At 49.6% G+C, this 25,294-nt stretch overlaps 2 protein-coding genes across 3 annotated transcripts; one reads left to right on the top strand and one right to left on the bottom strand.

Moving 5' to 3' along the window:
• Nucleotides 1–1,514: 1,514 nt before the first annotated feature.
• Nucleotides 1,515–5,439, top strand: LOC123104995 (transmembrane emp24 domain-containing protein p24beta3). Its single transcript, XM_044526953.1, has 4 exons — nucleotides 1,515–1,886; nucleotides 3,750–3,936; nucleotides 4,120–4,227; nucleotides 5,009–5,439. Exons 1-4 carry the CDS (start codon nucleotides 1,674–1,676, stop codon nucleotides 5,140–5,142), a joined length of 642 nt encoding a protein of 213 aa, XP_044382888.1. The 5' UTR covers nucleotides 1,515–1,673; the 3' UTR covers nucleotides 5,143–5,439.
• A 269-nt stretch (nucleotides 5,440–5,708) lies between these two features.
• Nucleotides 5,709–8,541, bottom strand: LOC123104994 (uncharacterized). 2 transcript variants are annotated; one of them, XM_044526951.1, is made up of 7 exons: nucleotides 8,374–8,541; nucleotides 7,529–7,858; nucleotides 7,323–7,442; nucleotides 7,071–7,226; nucleotides 6,532–6,704; nucleotides 6,230–6,335; nucleotides 5,709–6,140 (listed from the first exon to the last, which is right to left on the bottom strand). In XM_044526951.1, the coding sequence occupies exons 2-7, from the start codon at nucleotides 7,769–7,771 to the stop codon at nucleotides 6,111–6,113; spliced, it is 828 nt and encodes a 275-aa protein (XP_044382886.1). In that variant the 5' UTR covers nucleotides 7,772–7,858; nucleotides 8,374–8,541; the 3' UTR covers nucleotides 5,709–6,110. The 2 variants fall into 2 exon arrangements, with proteins under 2 accessions (XP_044382886.1, XP_044382887.1); XM_044526952.1 differs by having other exon boundaries at nucleotides 8,368–8,450.
• Between the last annotated feature and the right edge of the window lie 16,753 nt (nucleotides 8,542–25,294).

Below are 25,294 nucleotides of genomic sequence, written 5' to 3'. Positions count from 1 at the left end.
ATCTCAGCGCAATCGGAGTTACGGATCTCCGGGAATATAAGAAATGGTTTTCGGCCAGATCTGAGGAACGCGAAACAGAAGAGAACAGAGAGGGAGATCCAATCTCAGAGGGGCTCCTGTCCCTTCACCGCCATGGAGGCCATGGACCAGAGGGGGGACTCTTCTCCCATCTAGGGGAGAGGCCAAGGAAGAAGAATGAGGGGGCTCTCTCCCCCCCTCTCTCTCCCGGCGCCGGCACGCCGCCAGGGCAATCACCATGATGGTGGTCTATACCAACAACTTTGGCGCCGTCAACACCAACTCTCTCCCCCTCTATGCAACGGTGTAACACCCCTTCTCCCTGTTGTAATCTCTACTTAAACATGGTGCTCAATGCTATATATTATTTCCCAATGATCTATGGCTATCTTATGATGTTCGAGTAGATCCGTTTTGTTCTATGGATTAATCATGATCTTGGTTGGTATGAGTGTATATTTTATTATGGTGCTGTCCTACGGTGCCCTCTGTGTCGCGCAAACGTGAGAGATCTCCGCTGTAGGGTGTTGCAATATGTTCATAATTCGCTTATAGTGGGTGGCGTGAGTGACAGAATACACAGACCTGAGTAAGTGGGCTATTGCGAATGGGAATAAAGAGGACTTGATACTTAATGCTATGGTTGAGTTTAACCTTAGTGATCTTTGGTAGTTGCGGATGCTTGCTAGAGTTCCAATTATAAGTGCATATGATTCAAGTAGAGAAAGTATGTTAGCTCATGTCTTTTCCTCATATAAAATTGCATGAATGATTACCGGTCTAGTTATCAATTGCCTAAGGATAAATGACTTTCTTGTTGACAAAAGCTATCTACTTTTATTACCTTGCAATTTACTCGTAATTTTATTCTCGCAAAGTACTCATAATTTTGTTCTTGCAAAATAGTTTCATTCAAGGGCAGTGATGATGAGTTCGAATCGTCCTTAAACAGATCCTTGCTCACTCGCCATGATGAAGCCACCATCATAATGACCTCCAACGCAGCAGCGAGAAAGGAGATAATCCATCTGCAGCGAGCGCCGGTGAGAACCAATCCTTCGATAGGCAGCACCACGCCACCATCTTCAGGAGAACCACCACCGCTAGCCATCAGACGCTGCTCGCACGCACCAGCATCACACCTCTCACCGGCATGTCGCCGGTAACCGGCACGACGCCAAGCTTCTTTAAGAAAACACCATAGCTAGCCCTACTATGTTTGGCGGAGCACCGAGCACCTCCCCCATCTCCTCCTTGTCCGCCACTTGGCAACACTGTGGCCAATGCGTCTCCTTTATTCTCTTTACGTAATCACTCAAAGGCGCCTTTAAACGGCAGCTCAAGCCTCAAGGAGGCCACGCAGTCAGACAACGCAGCCACTCGCAGTCACACGGCCACGTCGCACAAACTCCACGTCGGCATGTTGCACTATTACGCAAATAGCAGAGTCCTTTATTGCAAAAACACGCGACATCTGCCCCCTCCCCGTCTGCAACCTTGCCCTCGTGACCTCCGTCTCGCGTGCCCTCCCCTCCCTCCCCTCCCCCGTCGTGCGCGACCGGAGCTCGCCGCCCACTCCCCGTGAACCCCAGCCCTAGACCAGCGGCGCTGGTGCTTCTGGTGCGAGCGTTGGATCAGCTACCCACCGGCGGGCCATGGCGAGGTGGCGGCCGGCGATGCTGCTGGTAGCGGCGCTGGCGCTGGCGGCGGCCGCCGGGTGGCGGGCGGAGGCGCTGTCGGTGACCGTGACGGACACCGAGTGCATCCACGAGTTCGTGCCCTACGAGGGCGACTCCGTCTCGGGCAACTTCGTCGTCGTCGACCACGACATCTTCTGGAGCTCCGACCACCCCGGCATCGACCTCACGGTACGGCGCCCGGCCGATCCCTCCACCTCCTGTCGCCTACCTTCCTCCTGCGCCTGTTATCTGGATACGACGGTCTGGAGTTAGCTGGGTTTATGGGTTGTTTTATTAGTTGGGATCTGAGGGATTGGATCGGGAATCGAGTGGGAATTGGGGCCTCCTCGTGGGATCTGCGGCTCGTGGTGCGAAATACCTGCGGCGATCTGGTGATCTCAAGTGATGTCGATCAGTAACACCTTTGCGATTTAGGTTGCTTTTGATTGTCTAGCTTTAATTCGTTCCTGTTGTTGATTGATCGTTCAGTCGATTCTGTTATGCTCTGGCTCAAAGTCCGGATCTTTGGAGGAGATTTGGTGGATTGTTGCACTTTTGTCATACATTTGCCTTAGCAAGCTACCGATCATTCAGGCTGGATGGATTACGTGTGGATACAGTTGCCTCAGAAGATGCTAATTTATGTGTGGGTGGTCTATTATATGATTTGGTTATTTTTTCACTGGAGAAAACGTTGTATTAATCCTTTCGCACTTATATTTATGCATTCATGATTCCTTGGTGTATAGAAGTCAATGAACCTACCGTACTTCCCCAACAGCAATAGGTTTTCTTTACTTGAATCACAGTTAAAGGATCAGTTCTCAACTTATCTTCATTTAGAAGTAGCATCTGAACTACCTTTCACTGTTTAGAGGTATTATATGCTTGATAATTGATGTGTTTGTTTATCTACATGTAAAATGGTTGTCTTCTCTGGTTTCCTTTGCATTTGCATGCTTTGTTATCTGGTGTATAAAGGACAATAAGACTGACATCTGGATTTAATTGACAATCTGATTCAGTCAACCTGTTTATTTAGAATTTGCTTTCAACAAATGCAGACTCAAGTAGAGAACCCAGGCCGAACTGGTCAGCAAAACACTGAAATATTTTGCTACAGTGATTCAGTTTTACTAAAACAACAAAACAGTTGAACTCGGAAAAAATCACATCAGTGGAGAAGGCTCCAAAGAGTTGCTTCCTGTCATGCTGGGATGTTGCATAAGCAGCAAACGTGGGAAAACCTCTTCCCAAAGTTTAAATGGCTAAATGACCTGTTTTGTAGTAGAGGGCAAAAATCAATTCTTACCCATTATTGTCTAAGATCTGCAAATTAGAAGCCTGTTTGTGCATTACTATTAGCAGTGAGGAATTCCTACAGTTCTCTTTGGAAGAAGAAACCTGTAAAAATTTTGTTTGGAACTCAGACGTGTATGTTTTTCATCCTACTTGGTTGAGAATAATGCTAAATGAATTGGTCTTGCAGTATTGCTAGTTAGCGTAGGCATTTTGTAGATGATTGATGAGGCAAATTAAACATCAACTTGTTTTTGCTTCACCTCGATACTAGCATCAGCATATGAACACAGTTGACTTCACTCCAGCTATATTAGATGGTTTATAGTTCATGTGTTGAGAAAAATGCTGGTTTGTTTTACGCCAGTGCATATATTATTTGTTTCTCCTTATGACCAACAATGCTGTTGGCTACTGGAAAATATTGGAGTCCATCCTACATAGTGTATTACTACTCTGATTTTCTTACTTTGGCTGGGATGTGTCATTTTTGTTTCCCATGTGAAGAATTATTTATTTCTTAATAAAGTTGATCTATTTCGAAGACTTATCCACTCCTCTTTTCTTCATTTACTTTGTTATAGTATACATACTAGCAAAACTAATTTTGCACTGGTTGCATCTGTTATGTTCACTTGTGAAATATTGAATTGTAAGCCTGCATTTTATGTCAGTACTTAAGTATATTATTACGTTCACTTAACAATCCATCAACTTCTTCTGATAGTCCAAGTGCATTTTCCATCAATGTAGGTAACTTCACCAGGTGGTAACACCGTATATACGATGAAGGGAAAGTCTGGTGACAAATTTGACTTCAAAGCTCCAAGGGGTGGAATGTACAAGTTTTGCTTCCATAATCCATATGGGGCACCTGAAACTGTTTCTTTCTACATTCATGTTGGGCACATACCCAATGAGCACAATTTGGCGAAAGATGGTCAGTGTACTGACTGTCCCTTGAGATTTTCAGCATCTGCCTATTCTTTTAAAAAAAAAATGTGTGTATTGAGCAACAATCAGTTTGATTGGTTTATGTGATCTTAGGCTTGCTAGTTCATCAAGATATCTGTTCTCAACTTCTGATTCCTTCAGTTTTAACACTTTTTTGTTCCTGTTCCAGAGCACTTGGACCCTATCAATGTGAAAATTGCAGAGCTGAAGGAAGCACTGGAATCTGTCACTGCTGAGCAGAAGTACCTAAAAGCACGTGATGCTCGTCACCGACACAGTAAGCTTCATAAACTTTCTTCTGTAGATGTTATCTAGTGATTTTGGCCTTATTGTATGGCCCTGTTAACCATGTATAGAGTACATAAATTTCCTGTGAGTTTACTCTGATCCACCCAGTACTTAGACTTTTTAAGTGAAGTATGATACTAAACTAAACTGCAAGAGGCATGACGTCGGCTTGATGGCAGCCATGCCTCATGGGCAGGGATGAACTAATGAAGGAGATTTATTTTTATAGAGGCAGTAGACTCCTAAAGATAAGATGGAGATAATTCCTAAAGCTATCAACTAGTCAAAGGGTGTCAACTAAATTTCTAAAGCTAGCAACTAGTCAAAAATACCCGAACTTCTGAAGGAAATGCACTAGGACAGTTGGAACACTTGCATGTGCATGGTTTCTTAAGTGGGGAGGCAGTGACTAATTTCCATTGGAGTTTAAGCCTCCTTCTCTCCAGTTATACTCCCTTGTAGAATTGGCATATTTTCTTTTACCCGCACCATAGCAGTGTGTCGTTCAATGGTGACTACTTGATCTTGAATAGGGAACAATATTCAAACTTATTTTGTTTAACCTGCCTATCTCAGTTTCTTTCTTTAGTTTGAAAAACACCAGAGTCAAATTAGACACCGAGAATAACAGGGGAATTATTGATATTTAACACATCCAAGCTGCCAAGGATACTGCTCATTATCCTTTTATTGCTTTGCTGTCTTTACATTTACCCTATCTTCATATGATTTTTGTGATGATGGTGATGTTCATGGCCAACTGAATCCAGCAAACGAGAGCACCAGAAGGCGTGTCATGTTCTACACGATGGCAGAGTACGCGGCTTTCATGGCCGCCAGTGCGTTGCAAGTCGTTTACATCCACCGCCTGTTCAGTAAAAACGTGGGATACAACAGGGTCTAGGGCACCGTCTACTTCAAGGCATGGAGCAGCAGGTGGCTCCAACAGGGAATGTTTTATGTCATATTGTAGCTTTTCACCCCTTTTTTTTGGTGTTAGTCTGAAAATACTCTTTAATTTATATCACCATGTACCTTTAGCAGCAACTATCGTGAAATGTGAAGGGCACTTGTGGGACATAGATACATAATTAATCCTCAGAGTCTTCATCATATTGAAAGGGAAAAAAAGGGTGTCGAGAGTACCGATGATGTGCTATGAAGTTTGTAAATCCTGGTATAAAGTTCTGGTTCTCTCTTATTCTATCATGTCTTGGTCCAGGGGCAGGGAATGGGCTAATGGCTTGCGATGAAACTGCGTTGATCTAGCTGAGCCTCATGGGGTGTGATTTTTGTGTCCATTATGCCAAAAAGCTTCGAAATATCATGGATGGTAAACTCTGTTTACAGTGTCAAAATGTCCTGGGTATTTATTGCTTCTCTTTTGTGAAAGGTACACTACACGCAAATGAAACTTTACAAGACATGTTGTTTGTAAAACAGCTAACGTGCTAATAGTTAGAAATCCAATGACAGTAGTAAGTATTGTGAGCCCATTTGTTTTGTACAAAAGGAGAAGTGAAGTAATCTGCTAGCGCTAAAATCATAACGCCAGAAAGACCAAGACAAATTCTTGAGGAATTCGACGCATGTCTAGCAAACTAAACGGCAAAAAAGTGTGCGAACCAGAGAGGTGTAGCAGTCACATACATGTTCGGTTCCATTATATCGTAGCTGAAGACGAAGATTTACAGCAGCTGTGGGTTCTATATACATGTATTTACCAAATATTTCACAATCTTCAGTGCAATAGACCTGTTTCTTCAGTACATTCACATTAGAGAAAGAAGAATCGTCCCTGGCTTTGGATGTGGCATGGGTTCTGTAGACTTGCAGGCCTTTGTATGATCATATTGCTTGCTCTTCCCTCCATCACACTCTTGGCCATTGGGGGCTGACTACCTACAGAGTTGAACAAGAACCAGGCAAACCAGTGAGGATGTAATTTCACTTGACTAGTTTCCAGAGATTCAATGATTGCTGCTACGAACCTCTAATGTACTGAAAACTAACTGCATCCGACTTGCTACTAGCGATGGCTCCTCCGAACTGCCTGTCACAGCCATCTGTTCCAGCTGCAATGTTTTCACTGGTAGCCTGCGTCGAAGTTTCGTCCGCGTTGGATTTGATCAGTAGTGAGTACTACCTTTGCCCCTTAATATAAGACGTTTTTGCAGTTCAAATTGAACTGCAAAAACATCTTATATTAAGGGACAGAGGGAGTAGTATATAATACTGTATAGGATATTATAAGATAAAAGAAAGAAAGCATCGACAGATAAAACATTCTTACCATGCCATGCCCTTGGTGTAGTAAGCGTTTGCTATCAGGGCACAAAATCCTTTCCACTGATGCAAGACATCCGCCGACACCGGTGGGGTGGTAGACCACCTGATGACCGTCGGCTGTGGCGTGCACAAGATTGTAATGAACACTATACTGAGCCACAGGATGCACTCCTTTACCTATGGTTAATGAAAAAAAAATCATCGTTGAGACTTGAGACGAATGGAAACGAAATGCCCGAAGATCTCGTCAAGGGTTTTTGCACAATGAACAATGTCCTCTACTGGGCTATATGATACCATATGTCAAACTTCATATATCTTGCCAATGTCACTTATCGGACTTCATCTACCGACAGTCATTAAAAGATTCAGAAGAAAGTAAAGACATGGTGACGGAATGGATCAAAGCAAGCTCATTGGTTTGAGTGTAAAACTGTGAATACTTCAGAGCAGAGCATAGTTGCAATGCAAGACATATGAAGATAAAAGATACTGTAGTGAAAAAGCTGAAGCAGACTAATTTATATATTTGAGCATGCTAACCTCAAAAGAACGAACTTTGAAGCTCAAGCTTGTTCCTCCATAGGATTGCAGGCCTTCGATCTTGACACCAGAATTTTTTATATCCATAAGTTCCTTTCTAAGCCCCTCTTCTGTACAGCCTAGGGCATATGCTTGCACCCCAGCACTAACAAACCCCTGCAAAACATTAAAAGGCGACATAATGATTACAGACAGAAGGTATGTCAAGAACACCAGTGAAGAATCTCAACAAGAACCAACAAGAACCAATACTTTTATGTTATCTCCACCTCCTCGATCAATGACATTCTTATACTGCTTGAACAGGCTGGTTGCTATATTACGCGACGAGCGGAAGTCCTCGTCCGATGAAGCATTAACATGAAACCGATGCTGCGCCCAACACAATCGTTCGAACGTAAACAAATAGTGATTGAGTTTTGAGAAGAATAGGTGGTCAGTGGAAAAGCATACCGTACCAGCCAGTGCCGTGTAGTTCTCTCATTTAAGCTTCTCTGAAGATAATGGCTGACTCTGGTAAAGTTAACTCTGAAGCTGGAAACAATGTGTGGTTTCTGTACATGATGGTCTTCGACGGAACTACAAATTGTGTTGCAACCCAATAAATTGCTACACGAACCAGCGGCGTTTTTCGGGAACGGTTTCAGCTCTTGGTAAGCACCGGGCCTGACGAACAGAACGGGTCCGTGTAGCGTCGGCATGGCTGAACGCTCATCAAGCTGCGGCAAGCTGCTCACGCATTTCTCCAGCAACAGGAGAAGATTTCAGAAGCCGCGGGTAACTCAAATCTACAATAGAGAATGATTTGGTCAGCCAAGAGACAGGTGCTCAGGGCTCCAAAACTACTATATCTTCCTAGGAAATTGCAACAAAATAACTGCTAGTACTCACAGAAACCCTCTCTATTTCTTCCAACGATTACTGAATTTAAAGTCGAAATTTTACAAGCTACTGCAACACTCTAACATACTGCTTCATCGTAATAATATGAATTGCCCTGTCGATCTGGTGCTAAACCAGATGTCGATTACATTACTGCGTCACACCTAGTGATTGCTTAGCATTATAGTAGGATATGCATAACCAGTAGCTCATGAAAGGTCCACGCACAAATCCGGCCATTTCTGGACAGTCGACAACCCAGCCTAGTGAAAATCTTGGAAAGGACACGGAACAGAAATCCCAACCCCAGACAGCCAAATACTCAACATGCCGGATCGGACAGATACAGATAATCAATCCGTTCAACCGGAACTAACTAAAATGACAGAGAATTAAAGCGGGGCAGGCGAGCAACCATTACCGCCGGAGGAGGCGGGGAGCGACCGGAAGCTGGCCTGAGAATCCGCGGGAAGACGGAGAAGGGGATTGTGTGGTGAGGAGGTGAAAATAAAAACACCGTGGAGGGTTTGCTGGTTAAAAGAAGGGCGACGGAAATGCTGCGGAGAAGGGAGGGGAAAATTCAGGGGCCACGAGAAAAAACGACTGGCGAGGCGAGCGGCGACGTGGACCCCGCGGAGAGCAGCCCATCGCTCTCGCTGAATCTGTTTTTAGTCGTGGCCCGTTCGTAGCCCATGAGAAGCTCTTTTTTTTAGGGACATGAGATGGGAGCAACTAGTTAACGAGCGCTCCTTCGGAAGCCTCGCAACGATCAGCGTCACTTGACGTATTCTCAGACATTCGCCACGTGTCGCGCTCTGGATGCTTCCTTTGAATTTTGTTTTTTTATTTTTCTACACGCGTTTTTGGCTTTTTAAACGGGTTTTTTTCCGATTTTTTTGGACATTTTGGTTTTCGCCCGGTCTTTCTTAGCTTTTTGATCAAAAAAATTTTGAATTTTTTTTGCGCGAAAAAACGCGTTTTCTTTTTTTTCTTTCGTAAAAGTCACGGTTTTTTTTCCGCGAGAGGCACGGTTGTGCTTTATCGAGAGTCACGGCCGTGCCTTTCGAAAACGAAAAAAAACACATTTTCTGTTTTTTTTTCTTTTGCGAGAGCCACGGTTTTTTTCCGCGAGAGGCACGGTTGTGCTTTGTGAGAGTCACGGCCGTGCCTCTCGGAAAGGGAAAAACAAAACGTGTTTTTTATTTTTTTTTCTTTCGTGAGAGTCACGGTTTTGCTTCCGCGAGAGGCATGGTTGTGCTTACGCGAAAGTCATGGTCGTGCCTCTCGGAAAGGGAAAAAATACGCGTTTTCTGTTTTTTTTCTTTCACGAGTCACGGTTGTGCTTTCGCGAGAGTCACGGTTGTGCTTTCGCGAGAGTCACGGTTGTGCTTTCGCGAGAGTCACGGTTGTGCCTCTCGAAAACGGAAAAAAACGCGTTTTCTGTTTTTTTCCTTCCACGGGAGTCACGGTTTTGCTTCCACGAGAGGTACGGTTGTGATTTCGCGAGAGGCACGGGTGTGCCTCTTTCGGAAAGGGAAAACAACTATGCTCCCGGTTCGGTTTTTTCGTCCGGTTTTTTTGTGAAAAAAAAGTTTGTCAAAACCTATCAACATGAGATCTAGTTTTGAAGATCTCGACGCGAGGAATCCAATGGTGAAAACGGTTCGAGATTTGGACGCACGGTTTAAGAGATAAAACGTTTTGAATAAACAGATCTACGAAAAAAGGGAAAATTTTCAGGTTGCGACAAATGGCGCGCTGCATGTGCACCACTTGTCGCGACCTGGGAAAGTGAAGTGTTCTTTGCAACGAGTACTCCTTAATTAGTGATTTCGACATGAAATGCTCTTTGTTAGTCCATGAATAAATCCGTTTGGATGTTCTCAACAACAACAAAAAAACTCCCTTTACATTTTTTTACCCTGATAAGTGTCACACGTGTGACATGAAGCAATTTCGTCCTGATGTTTTTTTATGAAAACTTTAGCTATGCGAGGATGGCAACTTTAGTTGTGAAGCATGACAACTTTCTATTTGGATGACAAGTTTTAGCTTTTTTTTGGTTTTTATGGCAATTTTAGTTATAAAAATATTAGGGCAGTGTTACTTTATGCCACTCGTGTGAAACTTATTATTTAAATATTTTAGGTATCTCTAAGCTTTATTGATCATGGTCCACATGAATCAACCAAAGAATCATGGGAATGAATCAACCAAAGGTGCCGCCCCTGATCAAGAGAGTTTGAAAACTTAATTAATCTATCTGCATAAGTGTTTGATCCGCGACCTTCAAAAATAAACTTGTAATTAACTAAATTAGCTCGCTGCTTTATCTTTGTTTACATCTAAAATAAAAGGTTGAGCACACCATAGACAATCCAGGATCATGTTTTCTGTACTAGCATCTTTATTTTCGCAATGCTTTTATTTGAAACAAGGCAAAAAAATAAGAGAGTTGTTCGATTAATTAGAGAAAAACAGGGTAAACGCTTAAATTACAAACCTCACATGAAACACTCACGGATGACTTTCTTTTTCAAAAAAAGGTGCTTTATTAAGCATTACATCCGGCTTCTGTATAACTAAAATGCACACGACCAAACAAGGTTCTCTCACACAAACAAAAAATAAAAAGACGAAATACAAACAAACATGAAGAGTTCGTATAACGCCTAGAGTGGAGGGGGCCACTCCTAAGATCATGCTGCCACCCATGTTGAGTAAAAGTATCCCTTGCCGTAACCTCCAATCATGTACACACATCCGTAAATAGGTCTCGATTCTCCAAGCGTTGTAGATAGGACCATAAACGAAGAGTCCTGGTACATATGTAGATAACCCGCATCACAGAAGTACTTTTATCATTAAAAACCTTATCATTTCTACATAGCCAAAGCGATGAAATAACAGAAAGTGCTCCCACCCTGAGAAGAGTTCTAAACCTGTGATCAATTTTATGTAACCAGTTGCCAGATACATTATCACACTACAAGGAGGATACAAGACAGAAGCTATTTCAATGACTAACCATATAAAATGAGCCAATTTGCATTGGAAGAATAAATGTTTTATCGTCTCACCATGGTGACAAAAGACACATTGCGGACTTCCATCCCAATTCCTCTTAATAAGGTATCTTCATCTTCTAGATCTTCTTATTATTAACAACTAGCACATCAGACTGGATTAACGCTCTATACATAGACTCCACTGAAAATTGTCCATTCCCTTGGATGTTCAATCGGAATATATCAGACCCATGTGACAATTGCACCGTGGACAACCGCTAGACAGGATGTTCGACGAATGGAGTCTTGGTCCAACTAAATCTCTTCTAAACATCACATTTTGGCATAAATGAATCCATTACCGTGGCGATAGTGTCACTCTTGTGGCGCACAATGTTGTATAGAGTCGGATATTGTTCCCGGAGTGTGGTATTTCCTAACCCCTTATCCTCCTAGAGTCTAATTTCCGAGCCATCCTTAATTGAGAAGGATCCATAGTAGAAGAAATATTCCTTCGTAGCCATTAGACCCCCCCCCCCAAAAAAAGTGGAAATCCCCAGGCTTCCAGTATACTTGGAACACCTCCTTGGAACCCACATATTTCCTCCTTAGGAGGGTTTGCCATACACCGTTTTTCGTCAGTAATTTAAACAACCATTTGTTGACGAGGGCCCTATTCTTAACCTCAAGGTCACAACACAACAAGATCACTACACAACCAACGACACAATTGGATCATCAACACCAACCGAGAACGTCATCGGCACCATCCATCATATCAGATCAGGTAACTTCCACTTCGCCTTGGACAAGCACAAAGTTACCAACCGTCGAGAGGTGTCGACCGGGGCGTCGAGGCCATGGCAATTCTGATTTTGCCGAAGAGCTTCACAGGAGAAAGTTGCAAAACTCGCACCAACCTAGTCCAGCGTAACATCCGGAGAACACTGCCCGCTTGAAACCATCATCATGGAGTCATCGTTGCCGCAGTGGCACTGCCGCCTGCAGCTCCAACTTCTCTGTCACAGCAAGAAACCAACATGGGCACACCCATTGGTGCACCGGACCGTCGACATCAAAAGGGTAAGCCATGACTCGGCTCTGCTCTCCACCAACATCGTTGCCACACAAGTAGCACCGCCACATCAATCTCCCACACCGCCAGTCAGGCACCCGCCAACCGTGATGCCATGCACGCCCAGCCCGCATGAAGCACAAATGAGGCCAAGATCACCAAGATGGTGCCCTTAAGAGGGAAAACAACGTCGGAGCCGCCGCCTGATCCAATATGATCATGCATTTCACCCAAAGATCTTGACACGTGAGTTGAGGATGCACTAATCTCCCCGACGACGCCTCAAAGGAAGAAAGTGATGCCCACAGGGACCGTCGGTCGACCAACATCGAACAAGCTTCCTCCTAGAGCAGCAAAACCTCCATTCCCACACGGTTAACCAACGCCAACTAGCATCTCCATTGACCCATGCACCACTGCACAACAATTGTGCCATCACCACATAGGGACCGCCACCATGTCTCAGTGTCGAACCAGATCTGGCCGACCGCTAAATCTGACATGCATCCACCGCAGGGAACCACAACAAGCCACCAGCATGAGGGCTCGCGCATGTCCTCTAGGTAGGGAAGGGCGGGCTACCACCTGCACCCTCTAACCAGCCAGATCTGGTGGCCTAAAGCCCGTACAGAACGCCACCGCTGCAGTCTGCATAGCGCTGGAATTTTGAGCCATCAAAGAAACACAACTAAGGATGCCTCACCAAGCTACCCAGACAGAGGGGAAACAAGTCTCCCACCACCACTAACCCGGATCGAGCCGAGCTCCACACTGGCACGGAGGCCCTGTCGGCGTCCTGGGAACGGGGGTCCCCAGACTTGTCTGCCTGCGGCCCATGGCGTGGCTCCGCAGTGGCCCTGTACGACCCATCTTCACCAGCAAACACTCAAGACCCTCACGAGGGGCCAAGCCTCGCGAGACGGACGATGCAAGACCTCCTCGGGGGCGGCCCAGCTAGGCTGGCTTGCGAGGGGCGGAGAGATCATGGCGAGGGGCACCTCGCGAGGTTCCTGTGACGCAAGCCATGACGACCAAGGCCAGGCGGGTGCCAGTGCGCGCAGTGTCCTCATTTCCTCTTTGGTGCTAAAGGGACAGGCGCATGCGAGGAGTCCGGAGGCATCAGGCAAAGGTTTCCATATCGGTGCAACAAGACCAAGACCAGCAGGACGGCAGGACAGAGGTCACCATGGAGCCCAGGACGTCATCACCACCAAGCCTTTGGCAGACGAAGACCACCTTTTGTCAGGATAGCTTGTACTAGTTGTCCCCCTTCAAATTGGCCGTTGTGGGATCCCTTCCCGCCTAACATTTGGGAAGAGGACCAGGGCCTCTATAAATAGGACTAGCCACCACCGTAGGGAGGCATCTCATCTTGGACCGGATCCATTCCACCAAGGCCACCAGACAAGCTCACCGAGCTCAAGGACACCTCTCCTCAGGAGGCTGTTCTTCCCTTGTACCCGTTCATTCTCAGCCCAAGAGGCAATCCACCACACCACACTAGAGTAGGGTATCACACCACATCGGTGGCCCGAACCAGTATAAACCCTGTGTCCTTTGTTCTACGAGTTCGACGTGTTGAGATTTGAGATTGCGGTGAGAGCGTGAGCTAGGGGAGGAGAGATCTTCGTGCGCACCCCAGAGTTCGAACCTCAAGGGTTTTGCCGGAACCCGAAATCCGACATTTGGGCGCTCCAGGTAGGGGGTGCGCCGAAACTTCGCCTCTCCGCTTGCTTCGTCCAGCTCCATGGCAGACGCCATCCCTCTAGTTAGGCAGGCGGGCGCCTGCGGATGCGTCGCGGGCGTCCGGGCCTTCACCCACACCTTGCGACAGGTGCAGTGGCCGCGCAAGTTCAAGCCAGAGATATCGCCCCGCTACGACGACGCGGCAAATCCGGCGGCCTTCCTGCAGGCGTATGAGTAGGCCGTCCTTGAAGCCGGAGGCAACGACCAGGTCATGGCTAACTGGTTCCCCCTAGTCTTGGCCGGCGTGCCACACACTTGGCTGCTCAGCCTACCAGGATCTTCGCTGGCCTCCTGGGAGGAGCCGCGCGGTCTCTTCGTCGCGCGCCTCATGGCACAGGTGCCTCTCGCCGTAGCAGCCCTCCTCGGCGGCTCACAGGCACCGCCCTCCGACCGTCACACCAAGCCGTTCTTCTGTCAGATTGGCGCCACTTCCGTGCGGCAAGGAGCTCCCCCGGGCTGGGTGGCACCCAAGGCCGACCTCACCTTTGACTCGGGGGATCACCCCGTCACCACCGTCGGCTCGGGCGTGCTCCCAATGCTTTGCACGCCCACCATCTGCAGCGTAACTATCACCAAGACCCTCATCGACGGTGGCGCCAGTCTCAACGTGCTCTCTGTGGAGGATTTTAGCCTTCTTCACATACCACTCGAACGGCTCCACCCCAGCAAGCCCTTCTCCGGGGTTGGTGGCGGCTCCACCATCCCCTTGGGGCAAATCCGCCTTCCTATGACCTTCGACACTCGCGATAACTACCGCACCGAGCTGATCGACTTTGACATCGCCCGCATCGGCCTCCCATACAACGCCATCCTCGGATACCCGGCTCTAGCTCAGTTTATGGCAGCGACCCATCTGGCCTACAACCTCATGAAGATGCCCGGGAGCAAGGCCGTCCTCACCGTAGTTGGGGACACCAAGGAGGCTCTGGTAGCTCTCAAGTGTGCCCTCAAAACCGCCGTAGCAATGCAACCGGCCAACGAGGCCACCCCAGGGGCTAAAGAGGCCGCGCCAGTAAAGAAGAAGCAGTTGTTCACTCAAGATTGGGCCGAAACCAAGCAGGTGCTAGTCGAGGAAGATGGGTCCTCAGGAGCCACCTTCACCATAGGCGCCAACCTCGACCCGGATCAAGAGGCGGAATTGGTGAAGTTCCTGCGCGCGAACAAGGATGTATTCGCCTGGGAACCCAAGTAGCTAGTAGGGGTCCCAAGAGGGGTGATCGAGCATCACTTGAGGGTGTGCCCCAATGTGCACCCTGTGAAGCAGAAGGCGTGGCGATAGTCCACAGAGAAGCAGTCCTTCATCATCCAGGAAACCCGCAAGCTGGAGGCAGCAGGTGTCATTCGCGAGGTTCGGTACCCTGAGTGGCTGGCGAACCCCATCGTCGTACCGAAGAAAGGCGGGAAGGAGCGCATGTGTGTCGAGTTCACCAACCTCAACAAGGCCTGTCCCCAAGACCCGTTCCCGCGCATCGACTAGTTTGTCGACTCCACTGTCGAATGCGACCTGCTGTGCTTCCTGGACGTGTTTTCAGGCTATCACCAGATTAAGATGGCAATGAAGAATGTGGAGAAGACGGCCTTCCTGACCCCGTGTAGGGTGTACTGCTACACTTGCATGTCGTTTGGGTTGCGCAACATAGGCGCGACCTTTCAGCGGCTGATGCACATCGCCCTGGGTCAGCAGCTCGGGAGGAACGCTGAATCCTACGTCGACGACATTGTGGTAAAGTCTCGGGAGGAAAGAATTTTGATTCAAGACCTGGAGGAGACCTTCGCAAGCCTGCGCCAGGTAGACCCACATCTCAACTCAGAGAAGTGCGTATTCGGTGTCCCCTTTGGCAAGCTGCTGGGCTTCCTCGTGTCCCACAGGGGGATCGAGGCTAACCCAGAGAAGGTCAAGAGATAGAAGACATGAGCCCACCACAAACTCACAAGGAGATGCAGAAGCTTGCAGGCTGCGTGACCTCACTGTGACGCTTCATCTCCAAGCTAGGAGAGCGCACCCTGCCATTCTTCAAGGTGATGAAGAAGAAGGGCCCATTCGAATGGACCCCGGAGGCTGACCAAGCATTTCAAGTCCTCAAGAGATACCTGACCAGCCCTCCGGTGATGGTGGCGCCTCGCCCTCTTGAGCCCCTGGTGCTTTACCTTGCCGCCACTCCCCACTCCACTCGCGCAACTCTAGTGTCGGTTTGGTAAGAGCGCCAGACCAAGGGTCTGCCGCGCCATGCCGCGCCCCCAGCCGGGGCGATACAGGACCCAAAGGGCACTGCAAAGGCTCCGACAACACCAACGAGTGACCAGGCCCAACAAGGCGGCGTTCGCGGGCCAGCAGAGGCCCCAGTGGGCGACCAGACTCTTGGGGCCCCGTCACCTCAGGAGACGCCCCAACTTCCGGCAGGCGCAGGCTCTGTCGACGCTCCCGCCCTCGTCGAGCACCTGGTGTACTTCGTCAACACGGTACTGCCGGATGCAAGGGCATGGTACCCCATGCCTTGGAAGCTCTTGCTCGCACTCTTGGTGGCCTCGCATAAACTGCGGCACTACTTCCCAAGGTCACCCAATCAAGGTCGTCTCGGCCTACCCGCTGGAGAGGGTACTCAGGAGACCCAACGCTGCTGGAAGAGCCACCGAATGGAACATTGAGCTGCAAGCATTCCAGCTGGAGTTCAACACAACTAGGGTCATCAAGGGGGCTGTGCTCGCCGACTTCGTGGCGGAATGGACTGATGCCCCAGGGTTTGAAGCAGGCGAGGACCGATCCCTCTCGCCAGGAAGTGAAGCACCAGATGACTGGGTCATGTATTTCGATGGTGCGTTCGCACGCCAGGGCATGGGAGCTGGAGCAGTGCTCATCTTGCCCACTCAGGACAAGCTCTACTATGCCGTGCAGCTCTGCTTCCAGCAAGACAAGAAGGTCTCCAACAACATCACGGAGTACGAAGGCCTCATTGCTGGCCTCAAGGCCGCGGTGGCCCTAGGGGTGAAGCGCCTCACCAGCAGGGGCGACTCGCAGCTCCTCGTCAACTTCTCCAACAAGGTATACGAGCCGAAGGACGAGCACATGGAGGCATACCTCGCGAAGGTACGCAAAATTGAAAAGCATTTCCTGGGCCTAGAGTTGCAGCATGTGCCCCGTGGTACCAACAAGGAGGCCAATGACATCGCCAAAAGGGCATCCAAGTGACAACCCCAAGAGCCTGGCGTCTTTGAGGAGCGGCTCTTCAAGTCGTCGGCAGCACCTCCGCTTTCGGGGCCGGCGCCGCCTCGGGAGGAGCTCCCCCAACCATCTGCCTCAGGAGCCCCGGCCTGTGGCCCGACCTCGGGAGCGTGCCTACTCCTGGCGCTCGAGCCTCAAGAGGGGTGCTGGACCAAGGAGTTCAAGGAATACCTGATGCAAGGGATGTTGCCAGAAAAAGAGGAGGACGCGGAGCACATGGCCTGATAGGCTATGGCATACTGCATCCAGGACGGTGAATTATACAGGAAGCAGCCAAATGATATTTCCTTGCGATGCATCTCTAGGGAATAGGGGAACGAGTTGCTGGCTGACATACGTGGCGGAGACTGCGGGCACCACTCGTCGTCACGAACCCTCATCGGCAAGGCGTTTCATAGCGGGTTCTACTGGTCTATGGTGCTCAACGGTGCAAGCGAGCTGGTGAAGTCTTGCGAGGCCTGCCAATTCCACGCCAAGCAGATCCACCAGCCAACTCAGGGCCTCCAGACCATCCCGCTCTCGTGGCCGTTCGTAGTCCGGGGGCTGGATATCTTAGGCCCGTTCCCTCGAGCGCCTGGGGCCTACCGCTACCTCTATGTCGCCATCGACAAGTTCACCAAATGGGCGGAGGTAGAAGCTGTCTGCACCATCCCGGCCGGATCTGCGGTCAAGTTCATCAAGGGTCTCATGAGCCGGTTCGGGGTCCCTAATCGCATCATCACCGACAACGGCTCGCAATTCACTAGCAATCTCTTCAAGACATATTGTGCTAACCTTAGAACGCAGATCTGCTACGCTTCGATGGCACACCCCAGGAGCAATGGCCAAGCTGAACATGCCAACGCGGAGGTCCTGAGAGGCCTCAAGACCAGGACCTTCAAGAAGAAGTTTGAGGCCTACGGCAGGGGCTGGCATGATGAGCTCCAGTCTATGCTGTGGTCCGTCCGCACCACCGCCACCAAGCCAACAGGCGAGACCCCATTCTTCCTTGTCTACGGAGTAGAAGCGGTTCTCCCTCACGAGGTCAAGCATCGCTTCGCGTGGGTCCTGGCGTTTGATGAGACGCAGCAGCACGCCATGCGGGGGATGGACCTTGTGCCGGGGGAGAAACGCCACCGCGAAGCCATGCTTCGAGTAGCAAGATACCAGCAGGCGCTGCGGCGATATCACTGCTGCAGCGTCTGCTGCAGGACGCTCGAGGTGGGCGGCCTCGTCCTAAGGCAGGTGCTCTCCAGGGAAGGGCTGCATAAGCTCTCGCCCATGTGGGAGGGCCCGTTTAGGGTTGCTTGCGTCTCCAGGCCTGGCGCCGTGCGCCTGGAGACGCATGACGGGATCCCCATCCAGAACGCCTGGAACATCCAACACCTCAGGAAGTTCTACCCATGAAGCAAGGCCCAGCGCCTATGAAGCAAGGCCCCGTGCCTGTGAAGGTCTCCGCTCGTGAGACTCTCACGTAATAATGAGTGGGGTTGTACACACCCCGGAGTCTCAGGAGTGCCGCCCTCGGGTCTCGGGGGTCCCTCCCACGTCCTAGTGGCAGCACTTAGCTCCACGCTGGTGAGAAGACTAGACTAGGTGCCAGATGCGGCTTTTCATTTGCTTTCCGTAGTTGGCTTGCCCCTTTTTTAATGGAAGTTTGCATTCTGGTTTTTCTTGTCATCTTGGTTCGATCGCCTTTTCCTTTGTTCTTCCCTCGGTTCTTTGTTTTGGCCCGTACTCTCCCTCACATGCCTCGCGAGGGGGCTGGACAGGTGCACTCATGAGCGTTTTTCCCGTTCTTCGCGAGGCACCCTCGCTCGAGCTCGCAAGCTGGCGCTCCTCCCTTAATACGTGCCCCTCGGGTATCACGATGTGGAGCTCTGGGTCATGGCCGGCCGCGCCTACGACCTGGGCTTGGAAGAATAAGAGGTTCTTAACAAATTTTTACAGTTCCTCGACACCTCCCAAGCCAATGGCAAGGAGGTCTCACCAGGTACTGGGAGAGGCATGCCTCACGAGGCGGAAACTACTTCAGACACATCAAGCTAAGTTATCTCTACATGCCTACATAGAACGATGATACTGCAACACGACACAGGAACGATAAACATAATATAGCGACTTGGAAATCACGGTTCGTTGCACGCCCCTGCAGGGCCCCATACTTGTTTCTTTTTAGATGCATGAAGAAATGAAAGAACAAAACGAAAGCAGCGCGCACCCCCGTGATGGTTCGTGAGGGTAGGCCCTCGGCGCCCCCTGGACTCAACCAGACCCCTCCTCACGCTTCACTGGGGCGCAGCAACGAGACGATCCGCTACCGCCTTCGAAGAGGGCGCGGCGGCTGGCCATAACCGCCGATGTTGGAGCTGTCGCCGGAGAAAGAGCCGCCGTAACTGGACGAGCCGCTGCCAGCGCTGAGGACGAGTCCACCTTCATCCTCGTCATGGCCGTTGCCAAGGCTGAGCACCTTGCTGCCGTCATTGTCCTTAGGGCAGCATCTGACGCGGCGACCATCTTCCCCGAATACCCGCATGTAGAGGGTCGCGTTGCCGTTGTACTTGAAGTGAAGGATACACCGCCTGCCTAGGCCGCGCGCGCGGGCAAACGTCTGCCAGCCGCGGGCCAGGGCTGCGTTGCCTGCGACAGAGACTTCCACCGTGACCCACGAAGCCTTGCTACAACAGCCGTCCGCCTGCAGCCAGAGACCGCCTGGACCCGTGGCTGACAGTTCGCCGGGGAAGAAGCGCGGGAGCTGAAGCTAGGTGCCGGCCGGGTTCTTCGACCACAAAACAAACTCCAGCAACACCTCCGCCGAGTGGAAGCGTAGCCGAGGAGGCCGCGCAACCATGGCGCGCCTCACTTCTTCGATGGGGCTGCCACAACCTAGGCGACTCCCACCACGCGAGGAGGCGCCGCCGCGGCCGCAAGGGGCCACGACGGGGGTCGCGGCATGCTTACGCGGGCGACCACGCCCTCTCTTGGGCGGCGGAGAGCCGGGCCCCTCCTGGTGGGCCTTCCCCTTCTCTGCGGCCGAGAACCTCTTCACCGGCGCCATAAGGTGTCGCTGCTAGTAGTGAAGCAAGGGAGAAGAAACGAGTGGAGCAGGAAGAGATGAGCGACGAGGGCTCCGCCCCCTCCTCATTTATAGCAAGAGAAGGCCAACCGGTGACTCCCACGATCACACATAATGATGGTTTTCTCTACATGCAGCAGGGACTCATCAAGTTGGGCAGTTGCCGAGGCGGCATGGGGAAGCGGAGACGCCCACATCCCATCAATTGCCATGCATCCACCGAGGCCACAGGCTGTTGGGGCCCGCGACACTCAGCACTTGCCCCTTGGCTTTGCCTCGAAGCCAAGTCCGAGCGCGCCTTGGGCCCGGGGGTTACTGTCGGCGTCCTGGGAACAGGGGTCCCCAGACTTGCCTGCCTGTGGCCCACGGCGTGGCTCCGCCAGCGGCCCTATACGACCCATCTTCACCAGCAAACACTTAAGACCCTCGCGAGGGTCCAAGCCTCGCGAGGCAGATGATGCAAGACCTCCTCGGGGGTGGCCCCGCTAGGCTGGCTCGCGAGGGGCGGAGAGATCAAGGCGAGGGGTGTCAGTGTCAAAACCGGCGGATCTCGGGTAGGGGGTCCCGAACTGTGCAGGTCGATGGTAACAGGATACAGGGGACACAATGTTTTACCCAGGTTCAGGCCCTCTCTATGGAGGCAATACCCTACGTCCTACTTGATTGTTCTTGATGAATATGAGTATTACAAGAGTTGATCTACCATGAGATCGTAATGGCTAAAACCCTAGAGGCCTAGCTTGTATGGTTACGACAATGTATCCTCCGAACTAAGTCCTCCGGTTTATATAGACACCAGGAGGATCTAGGGTTACACAAGGTCAGTTACAAAGAAAGGAATCTACATATTTGGTCACCAAGCTTGCCTTCCATGCCAAGGAGAGTCCTATCCGGACACGGGTGCAATCTTCGGTCTTCGTATCTTCACAGCCCATCAGTCCGACCCATGGCTAACAGGCCGGACGCCCAAGGACCCCTTAGTCCAGGACTCCCTCAGTAGCCCCTGAACCTGGCTTCAATGACAACGTATCCGGTGTGTAGATCTGTCTTCGGCATTGCAAGGCGGGTTCCTCCCTCCGAACTCCAAGATAGTCTTCGGACGTATTTGAAAGTGTCCAGACCTGTAACACAACACCACACACAACCGTAGAGAGAATATAATATTCCATGAGTCCAATCTACTGACAACTTTCTGTAACATGACATCACATCTGTCTGGTCATAATTTTGAACCATTTTTCATCTGCCACTCCATGTTTCCTGACGCGGTTGCCATTGGCATGTCTTGTCAAAGCAGAGATCGTGTCCCCTTATTATGGGATTCTCATCAATACAGGCGTAGGTAACCCAACCGTGCCGTTTACACAGCCCTTAGGAGTAGGAGAATTTTAAGGCGAGTGGGGAGGCGTTCAATATTTACTGCCTTTATAAGGAGATAAGAATCCCTTTTCTTAACCCACACCTTCTCTCTTCCTCTGCCCTTCCATTCTTGAGCTCCAATGCCCAAGTTCTCATCTTCTCCGTCTCAAGCAAGCACTCAACCATGTTTGGATCCGGATGTCAAGGAAAGTGGATGGCCTCCTCCGTCCAGGAGGAGGACATTGCTGTGACAGCCTGGATTTTGCCTTCTCTCTTTTTCTGGACTTGCCCTCTCTCTTTTTTCGAACTTGGTTTTCACCGTGGTTTCTGCCCTGATTTGATGTGGGTATGAGCCATCACCTCTCCTAGACGTAACACTGCATGGTCGAGCACGTAGACAAGGTTTGCCCGCTCCTGGACGTCGTTTTGACCATGCTAGCTTAGTGACCGCGCGAGAACATGGCGCCTGGCAGCGTCTCGACGCGTTTTGGCTGGCGCCTTGCCCTCTGTATCGCGCGTGCTCGTTCCAGCGCTCGCCGCCAACTGCCGCACCGCACCACAAGCCTCGAGCCATCACCCTTGACTGCTGCCTGGCGCTCTCTAACGCTAGAGCCGCCACAGCAAGCACGGGCGCGTCGTGTCCAAAACGCCACAGTGCGCGCGTGCGCTTGTCCTCTTCTCCAACCGCCTCCTATGCTTGTCCGCGAGCGTGGGCAAGCTCTTGCGTTGATGCTGAGCCTTGCCCCCTTGCGTTGGAGCTTCTCTTTGATGTTCACCGCGTGTACAGAGCGCTCTGGCGGCGACACGTCCCCCCTCTTGCTCCGGCTATATAAAGCGACCCTCCCTCGAATTATCGCCAAGCCACACTCCACACATGAAGGAAAAATGCCCTAGAGGCAATAATAACGTTATTATTTATTTCCTTATTTCATGATAAATGTTTATTATTCATGCTAGAATTGTATTAACCGGAAACATAATACATGTGTCAATACATAGACAAACATAGTGTCACTAGTATGCCTCTACTTGACTAGCTCATTGATCAAAGATGGTTAAGTTTCCAAACCATATACATGAGTTGTTATTTGATCAATGGGATCACATCATTAGGAGAATGATGTGATTGTCTTGACCCATTCCGTTAGCTTAGCACTTGATCATTTTTTTACTGCTATTGCTTTCTTCATGACTTATACATGTTCTTATAACTATGAGATTATGCAACTCCTGAATACCGGAGGAACACTTTGTGTGCTACCAAATGTCACAACGTAACTGGGTGATTATAAAGGTGCTCTACAGGTGTCTCTAGTGGTACTTGTTGAGTTGGCATAGATCAAGATTAGGATTTGTCACTCCGATTGTCGGAGAGGTATCTCTGGGCCCTCTCAGTAATGCAAATCACTATAAGCCTTGTAAGCAATGCAACTAATGAGTTAGTTGTGGGATAGTGCATTACAAAACGAGTAAAGAGACTTGCCGGTAACGAGCTTGAACTAGGTATTGGGATACCGACAATCAAATCTCGAGCAAGTAACATACCGATGACAAAGAGAACAACATATAGTGTTATGCGGTTTGACCGATAAAGATCTTCGTAGAATATGTAGGAACCAATATGAGCATCCAGGTTCCGCTATTGGTTATTGATCGGAGACATGTCTCGGTCATGTCTACATAGTTCTCGAACCTGTAGGGTCCGCACGCTTAAAATTCTATGGTGATCGGTTTTATGAGTTTATATGTTTTGATGTACCGAAGGTAGTTTGGAGTCCCGGATATGATCACGGACATGACGAGGAGTCTCGAAATGGTCGAGACATGAAGATTGATATATTGGAAGCCTACATTTGGATATCAGAAGAGTTCCGTGTAAAATTGGGATGTTACCGGAGTACCAGAGGGGTTACCGGAACCCCCAGGAGGCTAATGGGCCTTGTTGGGCCATAAGGGAAAGAGAGAGGGGCCGGCCTAGGGCAGGCAGCGCCCCCTCCCCTCTGGTCTGAGTTGGACTAGGAGAGGGGGGCAGTGCCGCCCTTTCCTTCTCTTTCTCTCCCTTCCTTCCCCCCCTCCTAGTAGGAGTAGGAAAGAGGGGAATCCTACTCCTACTAGGAGGAGGATTCCTCCTCCTGGCGCACCAACAAGGGCCGACTGGCCTCCCCCTTGATCCTTTATATACAAGGGCAGGGGGCACCTCTAGACACACAAGTTGATCACAAAAGATCTCTCCCAGCCGTGTGCGGTGCCCCCCTCCACCATAATCCACCTCGGTCATACTGTAGTGGTGCTTAGGTGAAGCCCTGCCACTGTAGCTTCATCAAGATCTTCACCACGCCGTCATGCTGACGAAACTCTTCCCCGAGCTCTACTGGATCGTGAGTTCACGGGACGTCACCGAGCTGAACGTGTGCTGAACACGGAGGTGCCATACGTTCGGTACTGAGGATCGGTCGATCATGAAGACATACGGCTACATCAACCGCGTTGTCATAATGCTTCCGCTTAACGGTCTACGAGGGTACGTGGACGACACTCTCCCCTCTCATTGCTATGCATCACCATGATCGTGCGTGTGCGTAGGAATTTTTTTGAAATTACTACGTTCCCCAATCGTGTCATCCGAGCCAGGTTTTATGCGTTGATGTTATATGCACGAGTAGAATACAAGTGAGTTGTGGGCGATACAAGTCATACTGCTTACCAGCATGTCATACTTTGGTTCAGCAGTATTGTTGGATGAAGTGGCCCGGACCGACATTGCGCGTACGCTTACGCGAGTCTGGTTCTACCCACGTGCTTTGCACACAGGTGGCTGGCGGGTGTCAGTCTCTCCAACTTTAGTTGAACCGAGTGTGGCTACGCCCGGTCCTTGAGAAGGTTAAAACACCACTAACTTGATGAACTATCGTTGTGGTTTTGATGCGTAGGTAAGAATGATTCTTGCTCAGCCCATAGCAGCCACGTAAAACTTGCAACAACAAAGTAGAAGACGTCTAACTTGTTTTTGCAGCGCGTGTTGTGATGTGATATGGTCAAGACATGATGCTATATTTATTGTATGAGATGATCATGTTTTGTAATGGAGTTATCGGCAACTGGCAGGAGCCATATGGTTGTCGCTTTATTGTATGCAATGCAATCGCCCTGTAATTGCTTTACTTTATCACTAAGCGGTAGCGATAGTCGTAGAAGCAATAGTTGGAGAGACGACAATGATGCTACGATGGAGAACAAGGTGTCGCGCCGGTGATGATGGTGATCATGACGGTGCTTCGGAGATGGAGATCACAAGCACAAGATGATGATGGCCATATCATATCACTTATATTGATTGCATGTGATGTTTATCCTTTATGCATCTTATTCTACTTTGTTTGACGGTGGCATTATAAGATGATCTCTCACTAAATTTTAAGGTAAAAGTGTTCTCCCTAAGTTTGCACCGTTGCCAAAGTTCGTCGTGCCGAGACACCATGTGATGATCGGGTGTGATAAGCTCTACGTTCATCTACAATGGGTGCAAGCCAGTTTTGCACACGCAGAATACTCAGGTTAAACTTGACGAGCCTAGCATATGTAGATATGGTCCCGAAACACTAAGACCGAAAGGTCGAGCGTGAATCATATAGTAGATATGACCAACATAGTGATGTTCACCATTGAAAACTACTCCATCTCACGTGATGATCGGACATGGTTTAGTTGATTTGGATCACGTGATCACTTAGATGATCAGAGGGATGTCTATCTAAGTGTGAGTTCTTAAGTAATATGATTAATTGAATTTAAATTTATCATGAACTTAGTACCTGATAGTATTTTGCTTGTCTATGTTGATTGTATATAGATGGCCCGTGTTGTTGTTCCGTTGAATTT

This window comes from Triticum aestivum, chromosome 5A, assembly GCF_018294505.1.
Source record: "Triticum aestivum cultivar Chinese Spring chromosome 5A, IWGSC CS RefSeq v2.1, whole genome shotgun sequence".
Lineage (NCBI taxonomy): Eukaryota > Viridiplantae > Streptophyta > Magnoliopsida > Poales > Poaceae > Triticum > Triticum aestivum.
The sequence above is the reverse complement of the archived record's forward strand: the minus strand, read 5'-3'. Positions and strand labels throughout refer to the sequence as shown.

Bases quoted from the DNA above. Each gene is read 5' to 3' on its own strand.
- LOC123104995 (XM_044526953.1), top strand. From the start codon at position 1,674: ATGGCGAGGTGGCGGCCGGCGATGCTGCTGGTAGCGGCGCTGGCGCTG. The intron at 1,887-3,749 runs GTACGGCGCCCG...CCATCAATGTAG, and splicing joins ACCCCGGCATCGACCTCACG to GTAACTTCACCAGGTGGTAA. The intron at 3,937-4,119 runs GTCAGTGTACTG...TTCCTGTTCCAG, and splicing joins GCACAATTTGGCGAAAGATG to AGCACTTGGACCCTATCAAT.
- LOC123104994 (XM_044526951.1), bottom strand. From the start codon at position 7,771: ATGCCGACGCTACACGGACCCGTTCTGTTCGTCAGGCCCGGTGCTTAC. The intron at 7,227-7,322 runs GTATTGGTTCTT...AATGTTTTGCAG, and splicing joins GAGGTGGAGATAACATAAAA to GGGTTTGTTAGTGCTGGGGT. The intron at 6,705-7,070 runs GTTAGCATGCTC...CATTAACCATAG, and splicing joins TCAAAGTTCGTTCTTTTGAG to GTAAAGGAGTGCATCCTGTG.